This window comes from Neomonachus schauinslandi, chromosome 1, assembly GCF_002201575.2.
Source record: "Neomonachus schauinslandi chromosome 1, ASM220157v2, whole genome shotgun sequence".
Lineage (NCBI taxonomy): Eukaryota > Metazoa > Chordata > Mammalia > Carnivora > Phocidae > Neomonachus > Neomonachus schauinslandi.
Window position 1 is genome coordinate 101,663,722 of NC_058403.1, and position 20,065 is coordinate 101,683,786.

At 39.0% G+C, this 20,065-nt stretch overlaps 1 protein-coding gene across 1 annotated transcript in view; it reads left to right on the forward strand.

Annotated features, from left to right (window-relative positions):
- The window catches only part of IFT80 (intraflagellar transport 80), a 116,105-nt gene extending 110,991 nt beyond the window's left edge, over nucleotides 1-5,114 (forward strand). Inside the window, exon 21 of the mRNA XM_021702606.1 lies at nucleotides 4,683-5,114. Coding sequence (XP_021558281.1) covers nucleotides 4,683-4,793 — 111 coding nt within the window. The 3' untranslated portion in view covers nucleotides 4,794-5,114. The remainder of the gene's footprint in view (nucleotides 1-4,682) is intronic.
- Nucleotides 5,115-20,065: the final 14,951 nt, after the last annotated feature.

Genomic DNA, 20,065 nt, shown 5'->3' on the forward strand with positions numbered 1-20,065 from the left:
AGAGAGAGCATGAGAGGGGGGAGGGTCAGAGGGAGAAGCAGACTCCCTGCCGAGCAGGGAGCCCGATGCAGGACTCGATCCTGGGACTCCAGGATCATGACCTGAGCCGAAGGCAGTCGCTTAACCAACTGAGCCACCCAGGCGCCCTACAAAGTAGTATTTTAAGATGAAAATTATTTTTAAAAATTTCCCACTATTTATCTAAGCCAAAATTTTGATTATATAAACTTTTTAGTTGAGAATTAAGAGTTAAATAGAGATCATTTTTAAAAACTGAGAAATTAGGGGTGCCTGGGTGGCTCAATCAGTTGAACATCTGACTCTTGTTTTCAGCGCAGGTCCTGATCTCAGGGTCATAAGATCGAGCCCCACAACAGGCTCCTCACTGAACATGGAGCCTGCTTGAGATTCTTTCTCTCCCTCTCCCCCTCCCCACTCTCACTTTCTCTGTCTCTCTCACACACACACACAAAATAAATAAATCTTTTTTAAAAAACTGAGAAATTTGTTCTGGATATGTGGTGAATTCTGGTGGGCTCACAATGCATAATGTGAAACCTTATAAGTGTAAAGGTTCATATACATTTGTCTTTATGAGCCCTGAAATGTTATTTGGGCATTTCTAGTTTAAAATATGGAAACCTGGGATTTATACGAGATGGACTATCTTCTAAGACCCCAACTAGAGTCATTATACCTGGTCTACAACAGTGTTCAGTAAATATTTGTAAAATAATTTGCAATTCTGGCAAATAAAATTCACTCTACCGAATATATTCTGTACAAGAAGAAAAGTAGAAAAACCAGGAAATGTTTAAAACATTATTCCAGGAGAGAGAAAACAGTGGAAATACAAACAAACCAACAGCTTGGGAGCAGAATTTCAGAAAGTATAGAATTTTGAAGAAGAGCCAATACTGTAGTTCAGACAAACCACTTTAGGCATAGCTACTACTTAAGCTCTTTTGCAGGTTTTAAGTCCTTATAATCTTATGAGGTCCTGAGACACAAAACCTAAGAGAAATTGTTAGGTGATAGCTCATCTGCTAGGTAGTTACCTTTTATTCATTCAATATTTATTGAGCACTTTTGGCAGACAATGTACTCCCCTTGCTACTTTGAATATAAAAGTAAACATGGCAGACACTGACCAGGTAGGAGATTACTATAATAGTTCCACCAGGAGATGGAAAGGGTAAGATTAATGTAAGAAAAAAAATCAGTTGTAAAATTGAGAGAACATTGTGCTTGGGGGTGGGAGGAGAGGTGGTTAAGTTGACTAGGCAAGACATTTGAGAACAACTTCATTTCTAGCGTGGGTGACAGTAGATGGGGAGGGATACCATTAATCTAGATAAGGAACATGAGAATATACAAATTTTAGACCTTTTGAGTTTGAATACATGAAAATATACATTTTTTTGTTTGAAGTCCCTGTCGGGTATCCAGATGAAGATATCTAATGGGCAATTGGAAATATAATTGTGAACATTGAAGGAGTAATCAGGACATGATAAATAAATTTATGGTCATGACCCATGTAGGCATAGTTGAAGCTATGTGAGTTGGTATGATCTCCTAGGGAAAGTATAAAAAAGTTGTGGTTGGAACGCTGGTGCATATTAACAGTTAAGAGGTTGTCTAGGGAAAAGATACAGGAGAAAAAAAGACTGGGAAGAACATTTAGAAAGGAGAGCAAATCAGAAGAGAATGGTATACAGTCTGAGAGATTTTTCAAAGAGCTGTGGTCAACAAGGTCCAGGGAATGCTTCTACATCAGGACCTTTTTCTTCCTTTTGTCATCATACTCTTCCCCAGATATACCCATGGGCTCACTTGTCTCTTGTAGATCTTCACGTCAGCTTCTCAGGGAGGCCTTTTCTCACCACTCTATTTGAAACACAATACCCATTCCCCCCCAACTCCACCCCTGGCATTCACTGTTTCCCTTCCCTGTTTTCAGAACTCTTACCACTTCTCACATTTTATATATGTTTATATCTTCCACTGTTATCTTTGCTTATCTTTCTATGAAGCCTGTGATTTTTATCTTTTTGTTCACTGCTGAATCCTTGCACCTAGAACAATCCTTGGCATATAGTAAGCACTAAATATTTGTTGAAGGAGTCATTGAATCATATATAGGATGAAGAATAAAAATACTTGGTGGTGGCATTAGTGAAAAGTTTATGCAGTGTAGTAGGAACACAGTTATATTACAGTGCTCTGGGGAGAAAATGAGAATCAGGAATGAGAAGAAGAGTGAGGGTGGTAGTTTGCAGGGAGACAGAATTGAGGGGGAAGGATGATAAGGAACAGCCAGTGAAGAGGAGGAAATTGAATGTGTAAGTGATAACTGAAGGCAGATGTCCCAGTGGAGTGGAAGAAGATGGGATTGGGGACATATGTAAAGAGGTTGGCCTGAGACAGAAGGGAAAGAGCCAGACATGGATACAGATGTAGGTAAGTTTGTGTGAAGAAGGAAACTAAGTGAATTCATGTCTGATGGTCACTGTAGTCTCTGTAAAGAGGAAGCTGGTTTTCAGCCGAGAGTAAGAGAGATAGAGGATGGAAAGCCATTTGGTATGATTTTGAAATTACTTCTATGTGAATAAGAAGAATTTACCAGGGACTAGAATAAGAAGTGCCAAATAGTACTGACACTCCCTATAATAGAAAAAGATGTGTCTTCGTGTAGAAGTCAGTTACTTGAAAGCTGTCATGAGTACATCCTTATCTAAAACCCACTAGTAAAAATACTCTAAGAACTAAATTATCAGTAGAACACTATTCTAAAACTGGATTAATGCCAGAGTGGAAGTGAAACGTTTATTTTCAATAGGATAGCTATCAACTGACACCCTCATCTGTACTGTAACAAGTGACTAATATAGATGCCATCAATTTGCTTGATGGACTTCTGGTGCAACAGAGCAAGTGTTGTGTAGGGCACAGTCAATATATGGTTTTATTGTGATGGATTAGGTCAGTCTAAGGCTGCAAGAAGGCCAAGGCATTAATCATGTTTTGTCTTTCTTTTTGCAAATGTTTTGTTAGACTTAGAAATGAGTGTTTTGCCATTTAAAAATATCAAGTTCTGGCCTGATTGAAAAATGAGTCTTTCAAATTATCTAATATTTGTTCTGCCTTTCAGTGAGCTGTCACTTGCATCTTACCACACATTCATCTTCTATGAGTAAGAGGGATTCTTTTAATTCATCTATTTTACACATTATAGGCAAGTATATAGAATTATCTTTTTAAAAAAGTGACCAAAATATCCACAAATTACTGTACAAAAATTTAGTTGAAGGATATTGGAATAAAAAAGAACCACATACTTAATTCCATCAACTTTCAGCACAAAATAAAAGAGGCATGGGGGCGCCTGGGTGGCTCAGTTAAGCTCTGACTCTTGATTTCCGCTCAGGTCATGATCTCAAGGTGTGGGATGGGCCTGCTTCTAGCTCCACGCTCAGTGGGGAGTCTGTTTGAGATTCTCTCTCTCCCTCTGCCTTTGCCCCGCCCCCCTTGCGCTCTCTCTCGCAAATAAATCTTAAAAAAAAAAAAAAGGCATGAAGTCCTGATAAGGTTAAATTAATCTCCCAGTTACTTGAAAGAAATCTGCTCAGGGCAGCATGTAGTACCTCGGTCTGGATTAATACTTACTTCACTCAGTTCCCCTATATGGAGGTGGAAACCAGTTCACTTTTTGCTCAGTCTCAGGAGTTTGGGTTTATTTCATTGTAAATCAGAGTTAGTTTAATCTAGGCCCCAATTTTTCTGTGTCTTTCCTGAGAGAACACACATTCCTAAAGTAGTGACCTCCAAACTTTTTTAAACAATAGAATGCTTTTTCCTAAAGAAATTGTTCATAGAACTCAGAGAAGAGTCCATTGCTAACACCTAGTGTAATGAGCTTAGGGGAAAGGCAGGGCAGGGGGCACTGCATCATGGATCAAAGGGAAGGAACAGGGGTGCCTGGCTGACTCTTGATCTCCCAGTTGTGAGCTTGAGCCCCATGTTGGGCATAGAGATCTAAAAAAAAAAGGAAAGGAAACGAGAATGGTACCAGTTTTTGTGATTATTTTTGTGTGTCCCCCAGCCTTGCTTACCCACTGCACTTCCTTTAATATCTTTTTGTCATTGTCTAAACCATCCCAATGTCTATATTACTTTACAAGTTGTTGCAAAGCAGCCAGTTTTTCAGAGTATGCTCAGGAGAAGCGAATGCTCCTATATCCTTACTCAGAGCTAGGCTTCTACTGGAAACCTCAGTATATAAGAGGTAAAGCGCTAACCCATTTGAAACATGGCCTCATGGTGAGGACCCTGTCCATTTTCCTCCTTGTTTCACCTTCTCCTTCCTGGCCCTGAGGCACCTGTGCAGAATCCTAAGACTCCATGGGACTCTTTAGATGTACCTTTTATAAATAGCTACAAGTAGATTTTGGTCTTTTGAATCATAATGAGAGTCTTTGCTTTTTATTGTGGTAATTGCTCCGTTTGGTCTTATTCTTAAAGGTATTTTTTTAGCATTATTCCATAACCTGTCTTTCATGCTCTCTTTTTCGCTAGTGATTTAGAAGCCATCATTCTATTTTTCTTTGCTCTTGGTTACCTTGAATTAAGCAAAATATGGTATAAAATATAAGTATGTTTCTTCTTTTCTTCTTTTGCAGCTCCAAATAGATTGGGAGAAAATCAGAGCCAAAATTGAGATGGAAATTACTAAAGAACGAGAGCGATCATCAACCAGCCAGTCCAGCAAGAATATAGGTCTGAGGCACTAAATTTCTTGCTTACCTCAAAGAATTTTTACCTTTTGAAACTAATTCTGATTAATCAAGGATAATCATATTTTCAATGCTAAAAAAAGGCAGACTCTTTAAGTATAAGCACTTGCTGTGTATTTAAAACTAAAAGTACATTCAGAAAGACTAATCACAAAATAATTGATGTAATTTCATCTTTTATATATTTTAGTGCAATAATTACAAAATATTCCTATATGTTTATGATACACCTATGTAGTATTGCTAACATTCCAGTTTCTTGTCCGTTATTTTATCCCTGAATCTTCAGCATGAACAAATATTAATTCTGATAATAAAATATTGGACTCTTTAAAATGTATGTTATCATTAATTTTTATTCAACCTCTAAATTGTAAGATGTTCCAAAAGCTTATTTATATAAGAAAAATACATGAGGGTGGATTTATGAAAATGTGTGTATATATATATATATGTGTGTGTGTGTATATATATATTTATACATCAATGTTCATAGCAGGATTATTCACAGTAGCAAAAACATGGACAAAAAAGATGTCTATCAACAGATGAATGGATAAACAAAATGTGGTATAGACATACAGTGGAATATTATTCAGCCTTTAAAAAGAAGGAAATTCTGACACATGCTACAACATGGATGAACCTTGAAAATATTGTGCTAAGTGAAATAAGCCAGACTATTGTATGACCCCACTTATATGAGGTGCCTACCATAGGGAAGTTCATGGAGACGGAGGAAATAGTGGTTGCCAGGCACTGGAGGGGAGTTGGAAATGGGGCATTATTGTTTAATGAGTACAGAATTCCTGTTTGGGATGAATGAGTTCTGGAAATGGACAGTGGTGATGGTTGCACAGCATCGTGAATATAGTTAATGCCACTGAATCGTACACTTAAAAATGGTTAAAGTGGTAAATTTTGTTATATGTATATATCTTACAATTTTTTAGAAATATATCTAGGATGGACAAGAAATATTTTCCTCATTCCTCCTTGACTTGAGAATGTTCAGGCGTTAGGTCCTGGAGTCTGAATTTGTGAAAATCTTAAATGATAAACCTTTTTGACTACCTTAATTCAGTATGTCCTAAAATTATTGCCACAAAAGCTTTTGAACATTAACACAAATTCTCCTTAGAAAATCCTCCATGAAGTAAATTTTGGAAAGGTAGATTATGGACTAGGTGTATGCGTATGTATTGGAAAGTGATTACCTCTCTCACTCCCATTTTAATGAATATATCTAGATTTCTTTTATGAAAATGTTTCTGTCTTTTTAATGTATTTCTTTTCTTTTTTGGAATGTTGAAATATTCTGTTCTTCATCCAGATGCTGGGTGTAAGAGTGAGTTCAGTTTGTGAAATATGATTGAGCAGTTTACTTATAAGTTGTACTTATTTATATGTTTTACATTATGTTATATTCCAATAAAAAGTTTAAAAAGAAAAATGGTTAAAAGGGTAAATTTTATATTTATTTTACTACAATTTAAAAAGTTAATATAACGAAATATGTCTGCATTCTAACAATTCTGATACCAACAAGGTGTTCTACAATTCAGTTCTGATACTACCCAGAGTTAGTGTCAGGTCCCACGAACTAGAGGATAGGATCCCTAACTAGTTGCTAGCCACATGCGGGGACCCCAGGATAGCCACACTTGTGACTTGGCTGCAGATTTGGGGATTCCTACCATGCCCCCTTTAGGTTTGATAGTTCACTAGAATGACTCACTGAACTCGCTGAAATGCTTTACTACAACTACAACTACAATTTCATTATAAACGATACCACTCAGGAGCAGCCGAGTGGAAGAGATGCACAGAGCAAGGTCCAGGAGAAAGGAGAGGTCTGGGGAGAAAGCGGGGTGGCACAGAGCTTCCGTGTGCTCTCTTCATGGAATCCGGGACCATCATTCTCCCCGCACACTGATGTGCTCACCAACCAGGAAGCTCTCATAGGCCTTGCTGTCCTGAATTTTTTTTATCAGGGTTTTATTACATGGGTATGATTGATTAAATCACTGGCCACGTGATGGAACTCTTCCTCTCCCTGGAGGTCAGGTGGCTGAGCCCTCCAACCATGTGGTTATTCTGCTGACCAGTCCTCATGCTGAAGCTATCTAACCACCATCACACACACACACACACACACACAGAGTCACCTCATTAGCACACAAAGATCCTATCATTAAGGAAATTCAAAGGGTTTTGGAAGCTCTGTACCAGACACCCCCTATACACCTCATCTCAAACCAGATATATTCATTATGTCACAGGTTATCCCCTGGTCTTTGACCATGGGATCTTTTATGGCAAGGTACATACCTGACTGAGCATAAAAGATACAGCAACATTTATAAGAGTCAATGTGGGGTAAGGATAGGAAGCTATTAATCAATTTCCCAATACATTTGATTATCAATATCAGTATTATCTTTTCAACAATGCCAGTGTGTAACAGCATATCACATTATCATAGACATAACCTGAAAAATAAGAGTCAAAAGATATTGGCACATTACTAGAATCCCATCCAGTCTCTAATAATTAGTCCAACCATCATCATATCCTAGGACCAGAATGTCTCTCAGAGTGAGGGCACTTAGGGTTGCAGGCTTCCTTCCCTTAATCTTGTCAAGTTCCAAAAGCAGGAGTGGTCTCAGCTTCACACTTTCAGGCATCTGGTATAATTGAGCTAAAGGACAATCTCATCTCTTGCTCTGAGCTTCTTGCCAAGCGTTAATATTGGAATTTTCTCATTGCATAACAAATTTATTCATTCCTTTATTTTTAGCCACTATTCCTCCTCTCCATCTATATCCAAACCTTTTCACCTTTGGAAGGTACCTTAGGTTCAGCCACTGTGCTGGTCTAGGTTGCAAGCAACAATACAAGTCTAGCAAGTGCCTCCCCCTTAGTCTACTCCCATTCATGTAGGGTAGGGTTATACACGCACAGACCTAGTGGGCTATTTCCACCCACAGGCGATATAGTTTATGCATTGTTAGCCCCCAAAATTGCCAGATAGAGTGAAAGCACAGCCCACCCATTAGGCCCTTAGGAATTCTGACAAATATTTTAAAACAGTTTGTTGCTTAGGAATCATTCCTTCTTCAAGCACTATAGTTGCAGCCGCGGCCCACAAACCACAGCACCAGGCAGGAAAAAGAAAGTTAAGGTGATGTGGGAAAGGAAAAAAAAGTATAGTTGTTGTACCAGCATCCCCCCCCACCCCTTGACCCCAGATCCAGAACAGTGGGAACACTCTCCTAGCCCCTCATGTTGAGCGTGAGCACACACTCATGAAGGCATGTAAGCCAGCCCTTCTGAATGTCTCTATCCCCCCCCCACCATTTAGACAACCAATGTTTGATTGCCTGTTCTAATTCTTTACCAAAGTACTGCCCTGAGGAAGATAGAGTAGTCCCCCTTTATCTGCGGTGTTCATTTCCACAATTGGAAACTGCCCATCTGCAGTCTCTAAATCTCTCCTGCTGGCAGACAGAGCAGTTCCTGTTGGCATTTTGTGCCTCTGCAGGTGCAAAAAGAATATGTCTAGATTCAACCCCTCTGCATTGTTTCAGTCCACTCGCTTCATTAACCCAGTGGCTACCTCAGGTGAGCACACCTGGGTATCTGCTTGTCAATTCCAATCATCTTCTGATGCTGGAAGGGGGTTCTGATGGGCATTGACATGGCCTACTTGAATGCACCCTTCACATTCCCATAGTGACTTCCACAGGGCCGTGCCCCGGAAGGGCACCCTTTTAATAGGCCAATCTTCCACTGCCTTTCTGCCTGACCATATGGCCGGGCCATTGGCCACTGCCTATGAGTAGGTCAGGGTCCAGACAGAAGGGTAAACAGCATGCAGTGCAGCTCACCGAGCCAATTTGTTTTTACCTTTTTCAATCAGAGTGGTGGCCTTCCGACCCAATATCGTGTGTTCATGTTGAAACTGCCATCCATAAGCCAAGCAGCTGTTTGTTGGTCTGTTGGGAGCTGTTTACAGGCACTGTCCAAATGATGCTAGAGTCCTGCAGCTCCTCACATGGTTCCAGAGTCATTTCTGGGGAAGCGAGTCTACCTGCTCATGAACATGCTGTGTAACTCCGTGCGTTGTCCTGGTGGTGTGTTCCTGCACACACCATTTCTGTTCTATTACAGAACTCTTCTGGGCACTGCCCTCCTCGTTAGAGCATTTCTCTGACATCACCCAAGATATCCTTACTTCATGTTTTTCAGTCAGAGGCAGTTTCAATTAATGTCTGATAGCAAGCTAGTAATTGCTTCTCCAAATGGAAATTGTCTTGTCCAGAGTTCTAGTAGCTGTCACTGGGAGGTGCTCACAGACTTTTGTCATAAGCCCCAGTCTACACTCCATATGTGGCTATTGTGCAGAGGTTTTGTCCATACCAGCACTCTAGCCTCTGTTCTATATTGCATGGGCCTGAGCAATCTTATTCATTCCCATTTAGCATGTCTAATGACTATGGCTTGAAGGAAGGATTTACATGCCTTCTATTTTACAGTGCTAAGTTATTTTCCCCAGTCAGACACAATATCCATTCCCATAATTCATTCAGGTAAGAGTCATAACCACTTCACATAAAGCTTGTTCAAATATATCAGTTTTTGTCCAGACTGTCACCTTAATCCCACCAACTCTTGGATTCCTCTGCCCTCTCCTCTCCATCATTCTCCCAGCATATCAATGTGTTTATCAGCCAGGAAGTTTCTCCCAGTCTCAATGTCCCAGGTTTTGTTGTGGTTGTTACTGTTTTAAATCAGAGTTTTATTACACAGGCACTCTTGATAAAATCACTGGCCTTGGGGCGCCTGGGTGGCTCAGTCGTTAAGCGTCTGCCTTCGGCTCAGGTCATGATCCCAGGGTCCTGGGATAGAGCCCCGCATCGGGCTCCCTGCTCGGCAGGGAGTCTGCTTCTCCCTCTCCCACTCCCCCTGCTTGTGCTCCCTCTCTCGCTGTGTCTCTCTCTGTCAAATAAACAAAATCTTAAAAAAAAAAAAAAAAATCACTGGCCCTGTGATTCATCTCTAGCCTTTGTCTTCTCCCTGGAGGTCAGGTGGCTGAAGGGTCTAGCCCTCTAATCACCTGGCTGCTTTTTCTAGTAACTAGCACCCACCCTGGAGCTACTAAAGTCTCCTAGAGTCACTTTATTAGCATAACACACTCCCATCTCTCAAGAAATTCCAAGGGCTTTGGAAGCTCTGTGCCAAAAACCAGGGACAAAGACCAGAGATATTCTTTATTGTATCACAACATCACTTTCACAGTCATACTGAATGTGTATTTATGTTCTTTTGTCTTACACTTTAAAAAAATATCTATTATAGAAGCTTCTTGGTTAAACTAATAATTTAATACATTTTAGGGGATTTGATCTAATTTAGTGCTTTTTTTATGTATATATAAATATTTTGTATATTTCATAACCATCAAATGAAGAAGATTGTTTATACAGAATGCGTGGGGTCTGGCCCCTTTACAGATGAGTGATATTTTGGGGGCATGATGATCCCTCCAAAAATGCTTTGGCACAGAGACTGTGGTACATGGAACATAAGTTATAATAAATGAAATATGGAACATAAGTTACAATAAAAAATAAGCAAGTCTTAAAGCAAACATATTTTAGAAAACGGTTTACTATAGCAAACAGTTACCAGGAGTATCAGTGGAAGAATATCTTCAAATATCTGTCATTTCGTACTTATAGAAAATACATTCATTTCTGAAAACGTATGCTACATAAATCCTGTTTAAATACCTCAAACATATTTTTCTTGTCAATTCTTATACTGAAAAAGATCAGAATTTACAAGGTCTACTGTATAAAAAGGTAATATCCATAATAAAAATATATGGATTTTTTATTTGTTTTGCAGATTTCTTGATCTGCAGATAGAATTGTAGCAAAATCACTTGTCAGATTTCTTGAACACCATCTGCAGAAGCCAAAGAGAAGGTGATGAAGCAATTCTTTTTTTTAAAGAGACCCATCTTTACCTTCCCCTTGCCCACAGCCTATATACTATCAGTATCTCCTGCTCAGTGGTCAATGACCTTTGGGCCAAAAAATTTATGATTTTCGCAGCCTTATATTGCCTGTAACAAAGTCATTTTCTCATTCTGTCTGCTTTCCTCTAAAGCTACTCTGTCCCCACAACTTGGCCTGAGCTGCTGGAGGACATTTCTCTCTGGCCATCATATGCTCACCATGCACTGTGTGTAATTTTTAAAATGTAGTGATTTCTAACACACATGATTTCAAAACAATTTAGAGCAATTCAACTTTTCAGAGGTTTCTGGATGTTCTAGATGATTGAAAATGCTCTTCTAGTCTAATAACTTCTACTGTAAAGTAACATTCATATCAAAATATTTAATTGGAGAAACACTTTATAATTCTTTGGAAATAAGGCGAGTATAAAGTGGCTGTAAGCTTATCTCCCATTTTTGAGCTAGCCAGAGGCCGCAGGACCAGTCACAGCTACAAAAACTAACCCCAGATCCTGCCTTGTTATTAAAAGGATTTTGAATTCTGAAAATAAAATAAAATAATAAAATAGGGTGTAAAGGGAGGTGTCACTGAGAAGGTGCAATTTGAGCAAACACTTCAAGGAAGTAATGTTCAGTTTAAATTTCTGCCAAATAACATATAGGCAAACCATCAAATAAAATTCCTATTCTCTGAGCTTATGTTATCCTTCTTTAACATAATTTAAAAATGTGCTAGTCTATAAAAGTAATTCTGCATGGTTTTGACATTAATAGTATCAAATCATATATCACATGGCTTACCCGTGAATAGAATTTATTTACATAGTCATAATAATGTAAACACTGAATATTTATCTAACCATATTATAATTATTCAGGCCCATAATCCCATATCTGAAAACCTTGGGCCAAATATGTTTCAGAATTCAAATTTGTGGGATGCCTGGGTGGCTCAGTCAGTTAAGCATCTGCCTTCAGCTCAGGTCATGATCTCAGGGTCCTGGGATTGAGTCCTGCACCAGGTTCCTTGCTCAGCAGGGAGCCTGCTTCTCCCTCTGCCTGCCGCTCCCCCTGCTTATTCTCTCTCTCTCTCTCTCTGACGAATAAATAAATAAAATCTTAAAAATAATTCAAATTTGTTTAAGAAACACAATGGATATTCAAAAATTTTTGTAATACTGAAAATAGATAGTTTATTACAGAACATCCCTAGAAAGGTCTTAGCTATCACTCCCTAATCAAACATATCAATATTTCTGCAGCTCAATATGAATATTTACATTAAGCAATAAAAATTAGAAGTAGTTTCTCATCCGTTTTACTGCCAAATGAGTTCAGGCTGTGTGAATTATGAAACAATGTTTTGGATCTAGAATTGGGGATATGGGATTCTGGGTTTATTTTGGAGGAATTGGGTACACATGTTGGAGGGGAATAAATGGAAGGTAAAAAAAGAAGAAAAATCTTCATTTTTTTCATAGTGGAAAGGCAATAAATAATGCCAAAAAACAAAAACAAAAAAATCAGGAAATAATAAACATGCTATTTAGTGATGTGGCAATAAGTAGCGAGAGAGCCAGCTAAAAGAGCTGGAAGTGGCTGCTTCTAGGAAGAGAGAGGGACAATGAGAAGAAGGAGCTTAGTCCTGCTGTTTTTCACAGCAGTTCTCATGGAACTATTTGTCTACTTAAATCTGTGCATGTATAACTTTGACAAAAACAGAAATGGACTCTTAAATAGTGACTAAGAGAAAGTAGGCAAACCCTGTATCTGACAAAAGACTTGCACCAGAATATCTAAAGAACTATCAAATCTGAATGTAAAAAACAAACGATTCAATTAGAAAATGGGCAAAAGATATGAACAGACATTTTACCAAAGAGGATATACAGATGGCAAATAATGCATATGAAAAGTGTTCAACATCTTAGTCATGAGGGAAATGCAAATTGAAACTTCAACAATCAGAATGGCTAAAATAAAAACTGGTGATAAACACCAAATGCTGGCAAGGATGCAGAGAAACTGGATCACTCATATACTGCTGGTAGGAACATAAAATGTTACAGCCACTAACAGAAGGAGTATGGCAGTTTCTTGCAGACTAAACATGCACAAACCACATAACCTAGCAATTACAGTCTTGGGCACTTATCCCAGAGAAATGAAAACTTATGTTCATGCAAAAGGCTGTACACAAATGTTCATAGTAGCTCAACTCATAATAGCCAAGAACTGAAAACAATGCAGAGATGTTTCGGTGGGTGAATGGTTTAACAAACTGTGATACATCCATATCATGAAATACTATTCAGTAGTTAAAACTATTGCTACACACAACAACTTGGGTAAATCTGTACGGAATTATGCTGATGGATCTCAAAAGGTTATTTACTGTATGATTCCATTTATATAATGTTCTTAAAATAACCAAATATAGAGATGGAAAACAGATTAGTGGATGTTAGGAGTTAAGGATTACCTGGAGAGGGTGCATGTGGCTATAAAGCTATAAAGGGTGGCATGAGGATCTCTGTAAAAATGGAACCATCCTGTACCTTGATTGTGGTGGTGGTTACACGAACCTACACATGTGATAAGATTGCACAGAAACAAAAACCTTTGGTGCAAAATAGTATTATATATATTTACTATGAATACATCTCTATGTAGTAAAGATATGCGGAGAATATTCTGAAAGGATACTCACCACACAGTGGTTAAATCTCAAGTTGAAGGAGTGGGCAGGGATTGAGGGTGGGTGTGTTAGGGGGGATTTTGTTGTAATGTTTTCTTTTTCTTTTCTTTTCTTTTTATTTTTTTTTAAAGATTTTATTTATTTATTTGAGACGGAGAGAATGAGAGAGACAGAGAGTACACGAGAGGGGGGAGGGTCAGAGGGAGAAGCAGGCTCCCTGCCGAGCAGGGAGCCCGATGCGGGACTCGATCCAGAGACTCCAGGATCATGACCTGAGCCGAAGGCAGTCGCTTAACCAACTGAGCCACCCAGGCGCCCTGTAATGTTTTCTTTTTAAAAGGAAGATGTATTTGTTATTACCTGAGTAATTAAAAATTTAAACAAAAAAGGACTGGAAGATCTATACATTTGTTGGAATATCTCAGTATAGTGGCATAAAATATGGGTTTTTTTTTTAAAGATTTTATTTATTTATTTGAGAGAGAGAGAGAATGAGAGAGAGAGCACATGAGAGTGGGGAGGGTCAGAGGGAGAAGCAGGCTCCCCGCCGAGCAGGGAGCCCGATGCGGGACTCGATCCCGGGACTCCAGGATCATGACCTGAGCCGAAGGCAGTCGCTTAACCAACTGAGCCACCCAGGCGCCCAAAATATGGGTTTTAAAACAGAATTTTCTCCTATGTGTCTGTGCGCATTTATTCGTAATATGCTTTTATTCTTTTTTTTTCATTTAATGACATTATATCATGGATGTTTTCCCAAATTAATAGATGTCTTAGCACATCATTTTAAAAGCTGCAGAATGGGGGCGCCTGGGTAGTGCAGTCAGTTAAGTGTAAAACTCTTGGTTTCAGCTCAGGTCTGATCTCAGGGTCATGAGATGGAGCCCCACATCGGGCTCCGAACTCATTGTGGAGTCTACTTGAGTTTCTCTCTCCCTCTTCCTCTGCCCCTCGCCCCTGTGGTCTCTCTCTCTCTCTCTCAGTGAGATAAAGAAAGAAACGTTTTTTAAAAAGCTGCAGAAAGTCTCTTTGTATGATGGAGCAGAATTTACTTAACCAGTGTCCTACTATTAGAGGATTATGGAGTTTTCAATACTTCACTGTTAGAGCAGTGCTTCAAAGGGTATCTCTTGCAATCAGATCTTTTCACAGGACCTTGATTATTTCCATGGGATAGATTCTCAGTGGGAGAATTGCTGAATCAAAGCTATGCATATTTTAAGGCTTTTGGTAAGTACTAAAGTTCTGCTTCTGACAGATTCTGGAATTCAGAGGCTCCTCCAAAGCTCAATGCAGAAAACCCCTTCATGGCCTCAAAGTTAGCCTTGACCCTTCTTTTTCAAATCCATTTGCAGTGATAATGCCAACCACCTCATATATAGATTGTACTCGGTGCGAGGCTCTATGAGTTTTACCCTTTGATGTACTACGTCTAGCTTCCTTTTCAGAAGAAGAAATTGAGGCACGAAGAAGTTAAACAATTCAACTGAAATTACAGCCCTAATGAGCAATGGATCTGGGGTTATGAGCCTCAACGACCTGGTCCACTGCTTCTTTGGAAGTGGTTTTTTTTTTTTTAATTGAGATATAATTGACATATAATGTTGTATTAGGTTTAGGTGTACAACATAATGATTTGTTATTTGTATATATTGTGAAATGATCACCACAATAGGTCTAGTTAACATCCATCACCATATATAGTTATAAAAATTTTTTTCTTGCAATGAGAATTTTTAAGATCTGCTCTCTTAGCAACTTTCAAATATACAAAGCACTATTATGAACTATAGTCACCATGCTTATTTATCTTACAACTGGAAGTTTGTATCCTTTGACCACCTTCACCCATTTCATTCCCCCCTCCCCGACTCTGGCCACCACTAATTTTTCTCCATATTTATGAGTTTGTCTTTTTTAGGATTGCATGTAAGTGAGGTCATACAGTATTCATCTTTGTCTCATCTATTTCATTTAGCACAATGCCCTAAAGTTCCATCCATATTATCACAAATGGCAGGATTTCTTTCTTTATGGCTGAATAATATTCCATCATATATATATACACCCCAATTTCCTTATCCATTCATCTGTTATTTCTATGTCTTGGCTATTGTAAATAAGGCTGCAATGAACATGGAAGGGCAGATATTTTTTCAAGATAGTGATTTCATTTCTTTTGGATAAATACCCTCAAGTGGAATTGCTTGATCATATGGTAGTTCTATTTTTAATTTTTTGAGGAGACTCCATACTGTTTTCCACAGTGGCTGTACAAATTTACATTCCCATCAGTGCACAAGGGTTCCCTTTTCTCCATATCCTCCATAACCAACTCTTGTTATTTCTTGTCATTCTGATAATAGCTATTCTAACAGGTGTGAGGTGAGATCTCATTGTGGTTTTGATTTGTATTCCCCTGATGATCAGTGGTCTTGAGCACCTTTTCATGTACCTGTTGGCTATTTGTAAGCCTTCTTTGGAAAAATGTCTGTTCAGGTCCTCTGCCCATTCTTAAAATAGGATTTTTTTTTTTTCTATTGACTAGTAGGAGTTCTTTTTATGCTTTGGATATTAACTGCTTAGCAGATATATTATTTACCAATATTTTCCCATTCTGTAGGCTGCCTTTTCATTTTGTTGATTATTTTCTTTGCTGTACAGAAAGAAGCTTTTTATTTTTTTTCAAGATTTTTTTTTTTAATTCATTTGAGACAGAGAGATACAGAGAGAGAGAGAGCATGAGTAGGGGGAGTAGCAGAGGGAGAGGGAGAAGCAGGCTCTCCGCTGAGCAGAGAGCCGGATGTGGGACTCAATCCCAGGACCCTGGGATCATGACCTGAGCCGAAGGCAGACGCTTAACCACCTGAGCCACCCAGGCGCCCAGAAAGAAGCTTTCTAGTTTGATATAGTCCCACTTATGGATTTTTGCTTTTGTTGACTTTGCTTTTGGTGTCAAATCCAAAAAATCATTGCCTAAACCTATGTCTAGGTGCATAACCCCTATGTTTTCTTCCAAGAGTTTTATAGTTTCAGGTCTTATGTCCAAGTCTTTAATCCATCTGAGTTATATTTATGTATGGTCTAAGATAGTGGTCCAGTTTCATTCTTTTGCATGTAGCATGTTTCCAGTTTTCCCAACACCCTTTACTGAAGAGACTGCCCCTTCTCCATTGCATATTTTGGGCTCCTTTGTCATAAATTAATTGACCATATATATGTGGCTTTATTTCTGGGCTCTCTATTCTGTTGCATTGACCTACGTGTCTGTTTTTATGTCAGTATCATGCTGTTTTGATTATTATAGCTTTATAATATAGTTTGAAATTAGAAAGTGTGATACCTCCAGCTTTGTTCTTCTTTCTCAAGATTGCTTTTGCTATTTAGGTCTTTTATGATTCCATACAAATTTTAGGATTTTTTTGTTTTATTTCTATGAAAAATGACATTGGAATTTTATAGGGGTTGCATCGAATCATTGTTTTGGATAACATTAACATTTTAACAATATCGGTTTTTCCAATCTATGAGCACAGAATATCATTTCATTTATTTGTGTCTTTTCAATTTCTTTCACCAAGTCTTAGTTTTCAGTGCACAGATCTTTCACTTCTTTCATTAAGTTCCTAGATATTTTATTCTTTTTGATGCAATTATGAGATTTTCTTAATCTCTCTGATAGTTTATTATTAGTGTATATAATTTTTGTATATTGATTTTGTTTCCTTCAACTTTACTGTTTATTAGATCTAACAGTTTTGTGGGTTATTTTTGGTAGAGTCTTTAGGGTCGCTGTTTATGTTTAAATATAATTTTTGTAATTTAAAAAAGCAACAAAATGGCTTTTAAAACACTTGGGGGACGGGGCGCCTGGGTGGCTCAGTCGTTCAGCGTCTGCCTTCGGCTCAGGTCATGACCCCAGGGTCCTGGGATCGAGTCCCGCATCGGGCTCTCTGCTCGGCGGGGAGCCTGCTTCTCCCTCTCCCACTCCCCCTGCTTGTGTTCCCTCTCTAGCTGTGTCTCTCTCTGTCAAACAAATAAATAAAATCTTTAAAAAAAAAAAACACTTGAGGGAAATAACATTTATGGTGAAATATTTGAAAGTTATATAGTCATCCATTCCTCTAGAATATAACCTATTTTGGGATTAGACCAAAGCATTAGGAGTTAAGAGTTACTGTACTACATCATTTAGACTCCTTGAAAAATTGTACTGAGCTACAATATTATGCCTATAGTGAGGATCCAATGTTCATAAGCCTTATGGAACATATTTAGCGTAAAAATGGTTGAATATGTTATTCTTAACATTACAGTGTCTTTTTTTTTAGTAAGCTCTATGCACAATGTGAACTCACACCCCCAGAGATCAAGAGTCACATATTCTGACTGAGCAGCCAGGCGCCACTACAGTGTTTTCTTTATGAGAACTCAGAGGAGAAACTTCTTCCAACTGTCAGTACCAGGAAGATACGTGCTTCTCTCAATCACCTGGTCTGGTTTTTACTTACAAACACTGAATCCTTTAATCGAACATTTTCTTTGTATTTCCTGCCAAGAAGCTCAGAACCAAGGTATGACCTTATTTTTGCAGCTTTGCCTTTCCCCTTTGCCTTGGTTCCTTCAGTTACTTTTGGAGGATCTTGTTTTGTGTGTCCTTTCTGCAGACGACCTCAAATCTGTTTTTTGGTGGTAGCTGAATGAACAGTGCATGGATGAGTGGATGGACAGATGGAAAAAATTGATGTATTTGTAGTTTTGTTTTTTTCTTACCTTTACGTTCCACCTTCTAGAGCCCTGTAGAAAAATTCCACTTCTGTAAGTTTGCCTTTTACATATTTCATGACAGTTATATTCCCTTGGCTTTCTCTTCTTCAGGTTAGGAATTAGAAATGTCTATGTAAACACTTTTCTTTCAAACTCGGTTCCGTCAAACCTGAGGTGGGTTTCAAAGTCCATCAGGCCACGCATTTGCTTTCATTGACTTGCTCTCCTCCACCCGTCCTTTTATCCTCCTGGAAACCTGTACCCTCCTCTACTCTGAAAGCCCTCATGTCCACTCTCCAGGACCCGCTTCCAGGACCACTGTTTCCACTTTGTCCTCACCCACAGCTTCTCTATAGGGGAAGTCTCAAGATCCAGTATCCCAATCTCCTACTCCACTGGCCTAGCTTTCTAGCACTTCTTTTTTTGTTTTTTTTAAAGACTTTATTTATTTATTTGAGAGAGAGAATGAGAGAGAGAGAGAGAGCACACGAGAGGGGGGAGGGTCAGAGGGAGAAGCAGACTCCCCGCCGAGCAGGGAGCCCGATGCGGGACTCGATCCCGGGACTCCGGGATCACGGCCTGAGCCGAAGGCAGTCGCTCAACCGACTGAGCCACCCAGGCGCCCGCTTTCTAGCACTTCTTATCCACACGCTCAACCCTTCCCATATAATTTAGTCTGCCACTCCTGGTCCATTTCTGTGCTGTCCAAACCCCATTTCTCTTTTCCTACCCAGGCCTTCACCCACAGTGTATCACCTCAGCCAAAACCAGCTGGCAATTTTTTAAGTAAAGTTAATATGACACCTGCACATACCTTAATATGACACCCAGCTGAGGTGGGTACTCTCCCCACTTTGCAGAAGAGAAAATAGCCTTAGAGAACTTAAGCAACTTGCTTACGGTCACATAACTAGTAAATCTAGCGTCTAGAGATTCATCTGGGCAGTCTAAATCATTATGTTATTCTGTATAAAGTCTGAACAAACACTCATATTCTACCACAAGAATATAAATAGAATCTTAATTTAGGAAGCTATTTTGTTCCTGTTTCCATATTAGCTGGCATCGAGGATTTAGTGATAATGTTAGACTCTACAGTTCTTGTTTTTTATTCTGGGCATACAAAAAGCTTTCTGGCTTTTTTTTTTTTTTTTTTAAGATGTTGGACAAGATTTACCAGCTATTTTAAAATTAACAAAGTCAGACCAGGAAGGAGGCCTACTTGGTGCTGAAGGACTTGGCTGAATGAAATGCAAAAAAACAATAACCGTGTTGTTTTTGTTGATCATTTCAGGTTTACCCATAAAGCATTTCTGCATTTCCACAGTTTTTGGGTCATTAAAGATTTCTGGCCTAGATTCTATTATTTTTTTAATAATAGTTCTTTTAAACAGCAAGTGACAAGTAATAGCTACCTTCTTTCACTTGTGGAAAAATAAAGAGTGATTCTAATGTGAGGCTATGTGGCCACAGCCGCGGCAACAATGCTAAGATACACTGTGAGGCTCAGTTAATTGCATGGTGAAAGTTCAGTGGTTCAGAGTACCAGCTCTGAAGGCAAACAGGCTGGATCTGCTTCCTGATCTTCTACTTACCGCCCGTGTGACTTTGGGCACGCTACTCCACCTCTCTGTCTACACTTTTCTCATCTGTAAAATGGGGTTAATGATCGTTATTATTAACCTTTGGGGGCACCTGGGTGGCTCAGTCAGTTGAGCATCTGACTCTTGATTTTGGCTCAGGTCATGATCTCAGGGTCATGATATCGAGCTCCAG